The sequence below is a fragment of the Apteryx mantelli genome, chromosome 6, assembly GCF_036417845.1.
Source record: "Apteryx mantelli isolate bAptMan1 chromosome 6, bAptMan1.hap1, whole genome shotgun sequence".
NCBI classification, from domain to species: domain Eukaryota; kingdom Metazoa; phylum Chordata; class Aves; order Apterygiformes; family Apterygidae; genus Apteryx; species Apteryx mantelli.
The window spans coordinates 32,402,135-32,415,736 of NC_089983.1; the positions used below are offsets into that span (position 1 = coordinate 32,402,135).

At 66.9% G+C, this 13,602-nt stretch overlaps 1 protein-coding gene across 1 annotated transcript in view; it reads right to left on the reverse strand.

Moving 5' to 3' along the window:
* The window catches only part of ASIC4 (acid sensing ion channel subunit family member 4), a 33,842-nt gene extending 22,318 nt beyond the window's left edge, over nucleotides 1-11,524 (reverse strand). The window contains exon 1 of the mRNA XM_067299156.1: nucleotides 10,407-11,524. Within this exon, the coding sequence (XP_067155257.1) occupies nucleotides 10,407-10,982 (576 nt within the window). The 5' untranslated portion in view covers nucleotides 10,983-11,524. The remainder of the gene's footprint in view (nucleotides 1-10,406) is intronic.
* Between the last annotated feature and the right edge of the window lie 2,078 nt (nucleotides 11,525-13,602).

The window sequence follows — 13,602 nt, forward strand, 5'->3', positions numbered from 1 at the left end:
CCTTACCCACATCGCCGCGCTGGGACCCAGCAGCGCGGACGCTCCGGCTGCAGCCGCCCCTGCTCGCAGGGTGCCCGGTCCACGGGCAGCCCGGCTTGCTCCCTGCCTGGCCCTGCGCTTCCCTGGGGCGCACGGCTCCCTCCCACCCTTGCTGGCGGCAGGACCCGGGGACGTGCCTCCCTGCCCCGCTGCACCGAGTCACCCGGCCCCAGCCCGGCCCCAGGAGCGGTCCCCCTGGCTGGCCGACCCCCAGCCCTGGCAGGGCAGGAGCCGGAGGTGCACGGCCAAGCCGGGAGGGAGCCGGGGCTGCGGGAGAGACGCGAGGGCTCTGGCAGGGCCGTGGGTGCCATGTGGAGACATCGCTTTGCCGCCCGGCGGTCCCTGCTGACCCCAGCGCAGGCCGGGCTGAGCGGCACCCTGGAGGCAGAGGGACAGGCACGGCACGGGGAGAGCCGGGCTGCAGCTGGACGCAGGAGGAGACACTGGAACGTGTCCAGTCCCGCTCAGCCCCGGGATGCCCACCAGCCCCCTGCAGTGATCGCCACCCACTGCCTCGCTTTCCCTGCCCAGAGCACCCCATACCCACAGGACCCGCTGTCCTGCTCCCGCTCCCCATCACACAGCGTGGCCCGTCCCCGGGCCGGGACGACGGACGTGGGCACTAATTGCACCCACTGCCCGGGATGGGGAGATGCAGCCTGATTGCGGCTGCCCAGACGAGCGCAGCCAGCTCAATCAGAGCCGTGCAGCCCTCCAGCACGACGGGCACCTGGAATTAAACTGCTAATGAGCTGCTGGCTGCAGGGCTGGCGGCTAGAGATTAATCAGGGGCTCTGGCCTGATGAGGCTCGTGCCTCCTCTCCCCTCCCGCCCGGGGGCCCTGGCCCTGCAAGTCCTGCAGGCTCCTGGGCCGGCAGCGTTTCTGCGGGCCAGCAGCCCCCAGCGCTCCAGCCCACCGGTGCCGAGAGCCGGGCCACTGCCCCGGGCGGGCCGGCCCCAGCTCCCCCGTCCCAGCCTCTGCAGGTGGGCGACACCCGTCTGCACGGGTGGTGCTCGCCTTCAAAACCAACCACGTAACTTCATCGCGCCAGCCGTGCCCTCCTCACGCGGGAAACTGTGGGGCGTCACGCTGTCACCTGAAGCTAGCAAACCCCAGCAGAAGCCCTGCACCGGTCTGAACAAGGCTGATGCTGCAGAAGGAGGGCTGGACCCTACCAGCATCCCAATACAGGTGCTGGCAGCATCACCCACTGCCTGCAAAGCCCTGCTGGCCAAGTGCCCTCTGCAGCACCCCAGCGCCCCAGGTGCTGCCCCGGGGTAGCCTGGAGAGGACAGGGACCCCCCGCGGCCTTGGGACACAGCACCCACAGCTATTCCCCACCTCTGGCTTTCCTGGCCTCCTACTTTTCTTTTGTGCTTGTGTTCCCAACGCTGTAATCAGGAACGTAAGCTTTTGTTCTGCTAGAATAAAACCTGTTGACTCTATTAAAGCTTAGCCAGTGTTTAATAGCAGTTCAGGCACAGTGTGCTCCAGCTTGCGTCCGCTCCCAGAGAAGAGCACAGCAAATTTGGGAATGCCTCAGCTGAGGAGGACTCTGCTCCCCTGTTGTGAAGCCCTGGCTGGCCTTCCTCCCCACCATGGCCCTTGCAGAGTTAGGAGGACCGTAACAGAGGTCTCTGCACCCTCCTGCCCTTGAGCAGGTGGGATCAGCGGTGCCGAGCACCCTCGCCGCTCGCTCCTCGCGCAGGCCTGTGAGGATGTGCCCGGCGGGAAGAGCTCCCCAGCCTCCCCCAGCTGTGCGTCGGGGCAGCGGCTGCCAGGAGAGGCCAGCGATCAGCAAGGAGCAGGTTAGAGAAATGCATGTTCTCCCCTGCTGCACAATTAATCATGAGAAGTTTTTCCTTCTTTCGTGCATGAAACAAAATTTGGCAGGGTGCTCTGACCACAGGGACATGCTGTTTGCTCTCCAGTAAAAAACCAGCCACATCTGGCAAAGAAATAGCCTCAGAATATCTCTGTGCATGCGGGCCAGGAGAGGCAACTCCATGCTAGGCAGGAAAACCCACCCAGATGGCTTGTCCACAGCCCACCGCATCTTCAGCCATGGGCCCCCGACCCCTGCACACCCCGCTGGCTGTGCCCGCCCGCCCCACGCCCCCGTCCTGCTGTGACCGCGCGCCCTCCCAGCGTGCACGGGGCTGCACACGGCGGCTCAGGGCTGGGGGACGCGGTGCTCTGCTGACCCGGGCAGGAGGCAGGGCTCGGGGAAGACCTCCAGCTTGGTCAGAGCCCCGCAGTGCCGGCATGGAGCCCCCCTGCTCCTCCAGTCCTCGCCGCGCACGCGGCCTGTGCTGCTCTGCCAGTGCTGTCATCACTGCCTGCAGGCCCTGTTATTCCAGTCCTGGACATTTGTGCACACACAGAGGCACGTATAGATGCACAGACCCACATATACACCCCCTGCCAGCTGCCTCGGTGCTGGCAGAGAGAGTCCTGCCACCCCTGCTTGGGCATCTCCTCCTGCCCCTGGTGTCCTCCCCAGGCCTGCTCCTTCACCCCTGCACCCTGCTCCCTCTCCCTTGCACCCTGCTCCATCCAGAGCATCTGACCCAGCCTGGCTTGAGCCTCAGCCTGTTCGTTCCATGCGCTGAGCAAGCCCAAGTCTCCCCAGCAGTGTTTCAGCCATTTGTTATTGGAAAAAGGGGGAAATACGGTTTTCGACAATTATTGTTTTTTCCACCTGACTGGCTGCAAACTTGTTAATTTTTTTCTTTAATGTGTGAACAGTGTCGACGGCAGCTGCATGTGAAATGACTCGACGTCCTATCTGCGGGTCCCTGGCTGGCTTTCAGCACTCGCACCGCAAACATTGCCTTCTATAAATAAAGGCCTATATCTCATCAATGGCAGAACAGCAGAGCTTTATATAGTCGTCTTACATAAAACCGTCTCTCTTTATGGGCTTCAAACCATTTGCGTCACTTAGTGCAGCTCTGTAAACCTTCTGTTGCAGCCGCCGGTCCGCGGAGGGAGCCCCGGCGAGGCGGCCCCGCGCCCCGCGCCGCCCGCGTAGCGCCCGGGAGCCCCCGCGCCGCGGGGCCGCCCCCCCACGCAGAGCCAGGTGGCAGCTGCATCCTCCCGCGCGCCACCGCCTTGGCACGCGCCTCCCTCCCAGCCCGCCCGGCCCTGGCACCGAGCGCGCCGGCACGGCAGCCGCCACCGCCAGGCCCCGGCGCGCGGGGGGGCCGCGGGTCCCGGCCACGGCGCTGCAGCCCGGCACGGCCCGCAGCTCCCCTCCTCGCGGCCGCCGGCGCTCCCCAGGGCCCCCCAGCTGCGCATGGCAGCGCCCGCCCCTGGGGCTGGCGGCGAGCGGCTGCAGGCCGCGGGGCCGCGGGGGGCTCCGCCGGGAGCTGCGGCAATGCCGGCCCGGAGGGGAGGCCCCCCGCACCCGGGGGGGTCGGGCTGCAGCGCCCGCGGCTGCCCCAGCGACGCGCTGCACGGGGGCTCTGCGGGTGCCGGGGCCTCGTCCCGGCTCGTCCCGCGCGGGCGGGCGCCAGGGCCGGAGGGACGCGCGGGGCGACGGCGTCACGGCTCCGGGGCCCACGGCGCGCTCTGCCCCACGACTGCCCCCAGCAGCTCCCATCCACGGGGCCTCTGCAGCAGCCGGCGCTGGGGACGGGGTCACAGCGCTGCCCGGCCGGCCGCAGCGCCCTGCAGCGTCCCACTGCGCCCCGCGGCTCCTCGGCCCCACGCACGGGCAAGCACCCGCGCCCTGGGCCGGGCCCCCGTGGGTCCCCATGGGTTCCCGGGCCCCATCCCTCCTGCAGCCCCCGAGGTGACCGCCGCCAGCGGGGCCGTGCCCCACCGGGCTCCCCGTGCCCCAGCCGGGGGGACAGCGGTGCCCCCGGGCAGCCCAGCGTGGCGCAGCCGTGGGGCTGGCCCCGTGGCATGTCCCACGTCCCGGGGGAGCCACGCCAGGCGCGGGCGTCCTGGCCGCTGGCTCCCCCCCGTATCGGAGACAGGCTTATTAAGTGTGTGATATTAAATTACCCAGATAAGAGCGTAAGAGCTTTTAAAGTCAATTCATTAAATATAATTATGAAGAGAGCTTTTTTATGCTCACGGTGATCCGATCTCAATCACAGAGACGGTGGGAAAGCCGCCGGCTCCTCCAGCATCTCCGCTCCCCCGCTGCGGCGCCCTCGTGCCCCCCTGCTCCTGCGCTTCGGCCCCCACCCGCGGGCCGGGGCGACGCAGCACCGTGGCCGCAGCCCTGGCCGCCCGCTCCCCTGCCCTGGGCACCCCACCACCCGCGCACCGCCGGTGCCACAGCATGGGGACCGGAGTCTACACAGCAAAAGCCGGGAGAGGGGCAGGGACGGGGGCGAGTGGCAAGGGCTAGTGAGGAGGTCAGCGGGTACGGAGCCGTGGGGGGGGACATTTGGGGTGGGGATGGGTTAGGGTGCTGGGTGTGGGGTCTTCCCTGCTGGGGGGCCGCATCCCTGCAGGATCCGACTCCCTGCCCACCCTCTGCGGAGAGGCCTCCTTAAGGACCTAATGATCCTCTTGCTCTCCCCAGGCAGGCGGGGATGCATGCTTCCCTCCGCTCCCACACTAATTTGCGGCGCCTTGGGACCAATTAATATTTGCCAGCCAGGCGGTGGCTGCCCTGACCGGGAGCCAGCCCCGGCATGCACAGGGCGCGCGATTCGCACCGGGGCTCTCGCCCCTCCTGCACTGACAGCCGCAGCCCGGGGTCCAGCCGCCAGCGGGGCCGGGGCTGCGGCGGGGTGGGTCAGGGTGGATATGGCCCCGAAACCGTCTCGTGAACCTCGGCGTGCCTCGCACCTCCCGAGCCAGCTGGACCGCGGTGACACCCAGGGTCCCCTCACCACAGCGCCCCGAGCCCCACAGTGATGCGGGGGCTTTGCAGTGCCACCACTAGATCCAGGCAGTCCAGCACCCGGCCGTACCGCCGGGGTACCCAAAATCCGAATCGCCCCGGGGTGCACCCCCACCTTGCTCACCCCCTCCCTGCACCCTACGGCCTGGGCGCCCGGTGGCAGGCCCTGCTCGTGCCGCGCGCCGCTGCGCTGCCCGTGGGCCCTGGCGGGCGCGGAGCCGCATCCCGGCCGGCTGGGAGCACCTGGTGGGCGCCAGCCTGGGGTTCCCCGCACAAGGCTCCGGCAGGGGCTTCTTGGAGCAGCTACCCGCTACTGGGAGCTGCCGGACTGACATTTATTTTTAGACGTGAATTGTATAAATTAGCATTTCTCAGTGGATTAAGCAGCAGGAATTGTGTAAAATTAAATGGCAACGAATTGCATTAAAGTCCCCCATTTTCTGGCACAAGCAGAGCCTCGAGCTGTGCCCAGGCAGCTCATGTGTAACGGCACTGGAGCCGCCGACGCTCCGGACAGGAGAAGACGAGCCTGCAGTGCATCCGCACCACCAGGGACACCGAGCTGGGGCTGCAAAAGCGTCACCACCAGGGCTGCTAGCACGGGCACCGCCGCCAGCCTGCCAGGGTGGCAGTATCCACACGGGATGCTTCTCCCTTTTTTCCTGGGCGCGTGTAGCCTGTCGGGCTGCCTGCTGCCCTGTGCAGAGCAGCCGCGCGCCGGCCGTTGGCTCGGCAGGGGCGGGAGCGGGTCCGCAGCAAAAGGCCACCGGCTACCGGCAGCTGAGCAGCCACCAGAGGTGCCAGGTGGGCCGGGGCAGGTGAAGAGGAATGAGACCAGCTCATTTACCTGGTGTAAAATAGGCTGGAAATGTGACATTTATTAAGTGTGGTTCTGGCAGAAAGGTCAGAGAGAGTCCCCACGTCGGGAGCGGTGCTGACTGCATGGGGGGATTTAGGCAGAGCGTTTCTCGGAGGAGGCTGGGGCAGCCGCGCGCACACGCAAAGCAACGGGGAGCGCTCGGCCTGCACCTCCGCAGGCTTGCGGCTGCGGACACGGGCTAGGAGAGGGGCCAGCAGCAGTCCTGGGTCCCCCATAGCGTGCAGCAGGGCGCTCAGAGCAGCTGACGGAATCGCCTTCCCACCCGGCACGCTGCAGAGCGGGCAGGGGACAGGCCAGGACCGGGGAGAGCACTGGGCGCCCCCGGCCAGCGCAGGTCCCGGGGACGCGGGAGGCCCTGCCTGGAGAGCAGGGGCCGGTGCCAGCTCGGAGCTGCGCTGCCAGCTCTCGGCAACCTCTCCGCTCCCCCCACCGCCAGCCCTCGCAGGACTGGCTTCAGCAGCCACAGATCGGAAACAAAAGGCTTTTGACGGGGAACGTGGTTTTCAGAAACGCACCGGGCTCCAACCCGGGCAGGAGCCGAGCTTCCCCATGCAGCCGGTGCCAGCGAGCAGGTGGGAGGGATGCCGGCAGCCGGAGGGGATCACCTCCACTTGCCTCCCCCCGGCAGTCACGGCACACAGCCTGCCCCGTGGCTCCCTGCCCCGCGGCTCCCTGCCCCGCGGCTCCCCGGCCAGGCAGGCATGCGGCCGAGCGGGGACACGCAGCCGGAGGGCGCCCTGCCATGCAGACACAGCCACTGTCACGGGCCGCCTGCGAAGGGACGACGGGCTCCAGGCAGCCAGCACCCCGGCACTGCGCCCGGTCCCACTGCCGCCCCGGGGGCTGGCGGCTGCCCCGCACGGCGTCTGCGAGGGGACAGCTCCTGGCCCAGCCACCACGCCGCGACCTCCCTCCGCCAAATGCCATGTCCGCAGGGGCCTCTCCAAGGGCTCCCCCTCTGCCACGGGGCCCCCAGATGAGGCCAGCATCCGCGTGAGGCTGCGGGGGAGCGGGGCGCCGGGTCCGCCGGGTCCCGGGCGTCCCACTGGCATGCCGGCACGAGGGCAGGCGTGAGGCGCCTGCTGCAGCTGAGCACCGGCCCCGTGGGGACGCTTCCTAACCTCCCACTTAATGGCACGTAAAGAGCGCTATTGATTTCCCGCACCAGCATTGCACGCTTCACACCCTCGGCTCAGCAGCTGCGCTTGCCGAGCCGGCAGGGCTCAGCGCTGGCCGCCACAGGAGCCGCGCGGGGCCCGGGGCTCTCCCCGCCGCCCTCCGCGCCAGCCGCAAAGGGCAATCCCACGGCGGGCAGGGACCGGGCACCGCGGGGCGAGCTCGGCCCTGCGAGGCCAGGCAGCGCGGGGGAAAGGCGGCTGGCTTGCACCAGCGAGAGCAGAGCACAGCGGGGCTCGCGGAGGCTCGTACAAGGGCTTGCCTGGGGCTCCCGCACGTCCCTCCCGCAGCGTGGGGCGCATTTGTCAGCGCGGCTGCAGGGGAGCCTTGCTGCGGCTCAGTGCTGTCCCTGCTGCCTGGTGAGATTTACAGCCCAGCCGGGCTTTATTACGCAGAAGATGCTTACGCTGGGGATTTTTTTCCCCCATAGTTTCTTAATTTGCTATCCCATAAAGAATGTGGATTTGTGACGTTAAATAGGGGAAGATCATTTACCACTCGCGGCTCTTACTTAAAGGATCCGCACGAGTTATTTATCATGTGCACACAGGCTGCAAGCAGCAGTGCGAGGGGACACTTCCCAGCCTCAGCACCGCTCCGGGTCCCAAGAAGCGGACTGCCCACAGCAGCCCCACGGCTTCGCCATCCTAGTGCTGTACAACTTCCAGTCTGGGAATGAAATCCACCTCATCCAGAGGGGAGAGGAACAGCTCCAGCACTCCTGCAAGCACAGCTCCAGGGGGCAGAAAGAAAAACTCCCTCCTCTCCCCACTTCCCCTGGGGACAGGAGCTCTGCTCCAGGGGCTGCTTGCCATGGCCTGGATGCCCTGCAGCTCCCCGCTGTTTGCTCCACCAGGATGTGCCGCAGTCTGGGAGCCCCCCATCACTGCTGGGACATGCTGTGACCCACTTATCCGCTCGCTGCAGTGGGGGAACAAGAGCTTTCCAAGCAGGAGTGCACACATGGAGACGCAGGACTGGGACCGATGAGGTCTGGGGCTCCCATGTGACAGCTGGGTGCAGCGCAGCCCTGGCGCCCCTATGTCGGGGCACAGACATCCTGGGGCCCAAAGCCCCTGTGACACGGCTGGGACATATAGGAGCTCCCAAGCCCACACATCATGGCTGGGACTCACTGGTGTCTGCCACGCAACTTGCACTGTGTTTTACTCAACCCCGGAAGGAGGTGCAGGAGACCAATTTGGCTTGGGGAACTGCAATTGGAAGCTCCTGCTGTAAATGCCGTGTTGCCTCAACAGGTACGGCTGCTGCCCAGCAAGGCCTTTGGGACATGGGATGTGGTGGAGAGAGATTGCCGAGTCTCTTCCCCCTGGCCATGCTTTCCCCATCCCTCCCCAAGCCTGTGCCCTGCAGCCTCTCCTGCACTGAGATCCCCAGTATGCTCCAGCTGCTGCCTGAAAACAGGCAGCGAGAGGTGCTGGGGTTGCCCCTTCCTGCCTGATGGCCGCCAATGCCTAGAGACCTGACAGCAGAGCTGCAGCCACAGGCAGCACCACCTGGCAGGATACCTGCTGCCTCAAAGGCTCGGGGGGCTGAGCGGGGGACACAACGGGAGGGGGCTGCAGGACCCCCAGCGCTCCCCTTCCTCGTGCCAGGCTGGGCTGAGGAGTGAGGCTTGGATCAGTCGCACTCACCATCCATGTGCCCAGACCTGCTCCCATGCAAGGTGCCAGCACAGCACCCTGCTGCCCCCCCGAGTCCTTTGCTTCCCCTCTGTGCTGGCTCACTGCCCGCCCTGCACAGGATCCCCTTGGCCAGACTCCCTCCTCCCGGCCTCAGAGCTGCAGCACACGCTGCCAGTCCTGCACGTCCACCCGCTGAGAAACAGGGTCCCGGTGACAGTCCTGGCAGCCGCTCCGCTGCCACGCAGCACGGTGCATGCCACACACAATGTCCTCACTCCGGGAAGCTTGTACCCAGCCCGATCGGGCTGCAGGCTCTGCCCTCCTGGCCTTGCGGCACAGCCCAGCAGGACCCAAATACCACTGCCACGCCGTGCCCGCGACCCTGCACAGCACTGGGCTCACAGCCTCCCCACACTCTGCAGGATCGCCCAGCAGGACCCTCGGACTGGAGCCCAGCACGGCCAAGCCCTAGGGCAGCCCCACATGCCACGTGCAGGAGGGACCAGCTCCAGAGCTCCCTGCTCCCAGCCCTTCCCTCATCCCACCGAATCGCACTTCTCTCCAGCAGACGACTCAGGCAGCTCAGCTACCGCGGACGGAGAGCCCAGCAAAACCCCAGGATGAGTGGGGCAGCAACCCCACTGTGCTTCCTCAGCCCACTGCAGACAAGCACTGCCCATGCCAAGCCCTGCACGGGGCAGCCCCCCCACAGCTCCCCCCCAAAAACAGCGCTTTCTCTGGGGCAGCATCACTCTGCACAGAGAACCGGCTTTGTACCGATGGGCACCAAGTGAAACAGGACGTGCTGCACCAGCCATTTCCAGCCCCACGGAGCCTCCTCATCCTCCTCCCCAGAGAAGTGCCCAGCCGGTGGCATCCCCCTCCCCAGCACGGCGCAAGCTCCGGCTCGCAGCGCTGCTCCTGCGAGCGCAGCCAGCAAGCAGAGCAGTAGCCCCTGGCAGCTGTAGGAGAGAGGCGGCTCATTTCCAGAGTCATTACGGTCTGAAAAGGGTCCCATCAGGTATTCCGCCCGTTCAGCACATTTATTTTCCCAAACCACAGCGGGGATTTGTGATTTCAGGCTCAATATTAGAGAGAGCTGCACACTCGCACCGCCGGGCTGGGAGCCTCGCTGACTGGGCAGGCACGGGTGCTGCTGGAGGGAGGCCCCAGCTCGCGTGCCCCAGGCTGCAAGCGGGCCAGCCCGGGGCAGCCGTGGGCCGCCTGCACAAAGCCGTGCCTCCGGAGAAGACCTGCTCGGGGCGCTCAGCGTGTGCGTTTGCATACGTGTGTGTGCAGCGCTGACAGCCTCCAGGATACACATGCATCCCACTGTCAGCCCCCTAAAAGCAGGGGGATCCTCTATGTGCAAAGGGGTCTGTGCCCTCCCCCCATCCACTCCCGCTGTGCAAAACACCCTGCTACAAAGCAGTTCAACCTGCAGTGAAGAAGCTGGCTGGAGCAGGGCTGTACAGCACAGCTTTCCCCCTTCCCACCGCACACCCACCCCGGGGGCCTCCAAGCCCCACTCACCCACACGCCCCAGCACCTGCCTGCAAGTCCCTCTGTGGAGGACATGCGGGCAGCCTGGTCGTGCAGTGCAGAGACCTACAGAGCTCCCATGGAGGATTCTTGCTCTCTCCATGTGAAACTTGGAGGGAAACTCAAACACGGAGAGATGCAAACTTCAGTAGCAGGAGCGAGCCAGGGAGCCCTGCTCCGGCAATGCATGGCTGAGTCAGTGCCCCCAGAGCCGGCAGGGGCCCCGGGGAAAGCAGGCTGAGCCAGGTGTGCACTCACCACTGCGAAGTCACGGGAGGAGCAGTTCTCACCGCTGAAGTTGCAGCTCTTGAGCATGTCATCGAGCTGGTGGCCAGTGCGGTTGACAATGTCAGCCATGTCGGGGTCAGGGTAGAGCAGGTCCGTGGCTTTGTGGCCGTCCCGGTCCTTGGGGGGCAGCCCAGTCATGTTGGCCAAGTGGAAGATGTCGGCGTCGGTGAGCGCTGAGTGGCGGTAGCGGTTGATGTTGCAGATGGTGATGGCGGGGAAGACCATCTCGCGGATGGCTTCCTCGTCCAAGGCCATGACATGGGGGTGCTCCAGGTAGAGCAGCGCCGACTTGGCTGCCTGGTAGAGGAAGAAGGCAAGCGAGGCCAGGAAGGCAAATGCCCAGAGGGTCTGGCGCACGCCCAGCCGCCCTGACCGGCAGATGTGTCCGAGGCCGTGCAGAGTGCTGGCGCTGGCGAAGGCAGCCAGGTCCCGGGACCGGGGCCGCACAGGCTCCTCAATCAGGCTCTCCTTATCCCCTTCTTCTTTCTCCTTTTGCTTCTCATCCTCCTCAGCAAATTTGATTTTACACACGATTTCAATCGGCATCTGCCCAGCGTGGTTGGTGTGCCCGGCCAGCGAGCTGCCCCCGGGCACGGGCACCGACTGAGACCCCGGCCAGGCGCTGGGAGGGGGCTCGGGTCCCCCCCAAGCCCCAGCGCGGCGCCGGGAGGGCCGAGCCGTCTCGGGAGGGAAGCGCAGCCCCTCTCAGCAGCTCCGAGCCACCGCTTCCCTCTTGTCTCACTAGTCGATCGTCTCCTTGTGCCTTCGCTTATCAGCACAAATACAGCTGTCAAAAACCCCTCTCTCTCCTCTCTCTCGCTCTGTGTCTCTGCCTCTCTCCTTCGCTCCTCTCTGGTTAAGACCCCAGCAGATACAGGCAGCATTTAGGCATCATGTGCTAATAAAATCCAGGGAATACTTAATAATTCAAGACATGTCAACATTATTTCATCGTCAAATAAAGAGCGAGCGCCGGAGAAAGAGGCAGCGTGAAGGGCCCGGCGCCTCCGGGGCAGGGAGCCGCGCGGCGCCCTCTCGCCAGCCCCGGCTCCGAAGTGCTGCTGGAGCCACTTGTTTGAATGGCTCGGGAGCTGCCGGCGCCGAGCCGAGCCGGGTCGAGCCGAGCCGAGCCGAGCCGAGCCGAGAGGAGCCGAGTTGAACCGAGTTGAGCCGAGCCGCGCCGCGCCGCGCCGAGCCGCGTTGTGCCGAGCCGCCCCGCTCCGCGCCGCGCCGCGCCGTGCCGTGCCGTGCCGAGCCGAGGCGGGCGGGGCACGGAGCTGCCCCCGCCGCCGCCGCCGCCGCCGCCGCCGCCGCCGCGCTCGCCGCCGCCGCGCTCGCCGCCTCGCCCCGCCGTGGCCCGGCCCGTGCGCCCCGGGGCAGCGCGGCGCGGCGCGGCGCGGCGGGGGCGGGCAGCCGGCGGGCAGCTCGCCCGGCGGCCCCCTCCTGCTCGCCCGGCGGCCGACTCCTCCTGCCTCGGCGGCTCCCTGGCCGTTAACCGCCTCCCTGCCACGGCCCGCTGCTCCCGAAGTTGGGAGGCGCCAAGCCCCGCCGCCCCGCGGGGCCCCGGCCGGGCAGCCGCCGCCGGCCCGCCCCGGGGAGCAGCCCCCCGGCTGCTGCTCCTCGGGGCCCCCCGGCGCCCCGCGGCCCTCGGGGCGGCAGCTCCTCGGCCGCCCCGCGCCGGCACCCCGAGTCCGCCACCCCCTTGCCCGCGGGACGTGCCGGGTGCCGAGGCCTGGCTCCCCCCGCTTCACTTTGCCCCCCGTCTGTGCCACGCAGCTGGGCTCTGTGCAGACATTTCCCGAGGGCCGGCGCGCAAGTGGCGGGGTTCATCACAGGCAGCCCCTGCCCCGCGGCCAGGATCCCTCCACGGCGCGCTCGCGTCCGCCCTTGGGCACAGCCCCGGCCCCCGTGGCAGCACAGCGCTGCTCGCAGCATGGGAAGCGGGGTGCCCTCCGGCCCTCCTGCCTGCGGCTGTCCCCTGTGACCGAGGGGCTCTGCCTCTGTTCCTCAGCGGGGTTGGTGCCCAGAGGTGGCTGCGAGTTCACCCTGCAGCACCAACGGCAGAGCCACACCGTGCACCAAAGCCAGATCCCACTGCTCCCCATGCACAGCAAGTCATACTCTCCTCCCGCTCCCTGCCTCAGTTTCCCCAGCTGGCAATGGAGGGCTCAGGTCTGCTGGAAGTCTGACCTGCAAGTCGAGCAACCCTCTGCGACTCTGCCCAGCAGTGTGGCCATGGGGAGAAGCACCAGCTCTCTGCCCAGGACAAGCCCAGCGCCACACAGCCACCCTGGAGACAAGATGCTTGCCAGGAGGTGCGTGCCTGGCTGGGAAGCCGGGGTCCCAGGAGGACAAGCGGTGAGACAACAGCCCTAGTGAGCTCAGCAGATGCCTCGCCTCCCCCCGGGGACTGCGCCGCAGGTCAGCATGACCTTCACTGTGCTGCCAATGCCAACGGCAAAGCTTTCCCTAGTCATCCAGCAAGCGCACACACATCTTCAATCTTCCCATCGATCTGTGCATGGCACACATGTTCCTGCCTCCATGTGGGTCAATACAGCATGATAGGCTGCCTCCGGCAGGGAGCACGCACAGCCCCAGCCACCCGCTTCACCCTGCCCAAGGGATGCGGAGTACACGTGCCAGCCCATGTCACCAGCTCTGCTGCTCGCCCAGGGTGCGTGGAGATGCACAGCAGGGAGCACGCTGGGCAGGCAGCCCAAGCGCTGTCACCACGTGTGCCTGGCCCCAGCCATGCAGCGACCAGACCCAAACTGCTTCTGCAGGGCCAGGGGTGCTTGGTGAGACGGCAAGTGCCTGATCCTGTGACAAGGAGTTCTCTGCACAAGGTAATGGCCTGCGTTGGGTCCTTGGTCTGCAGAGCCTGGTACTGAGTCCCTACTGGTGTCTCAGTGCCATGGTGGTGAGGGGTGTGAGGGCACCGAGGATCTGCCAGGCAGGTCTGTGGCATCAGTATGGCAACAGCAACACAGCTGGGTCTCCCCCATGGGCACTGGTCAACCTGCTCCCCACTTGCCCCACACAGGGGAGAGGTCCCACATCTCCCTGCCATGGGGCCTGCCCTTGGCACCGCTGTGGTCCTGCTCACTGCATCCCAGAGCAGGCCCTGGCTGCCGGCATGCCAGCCTTGGGAGGCGAGGTGGCA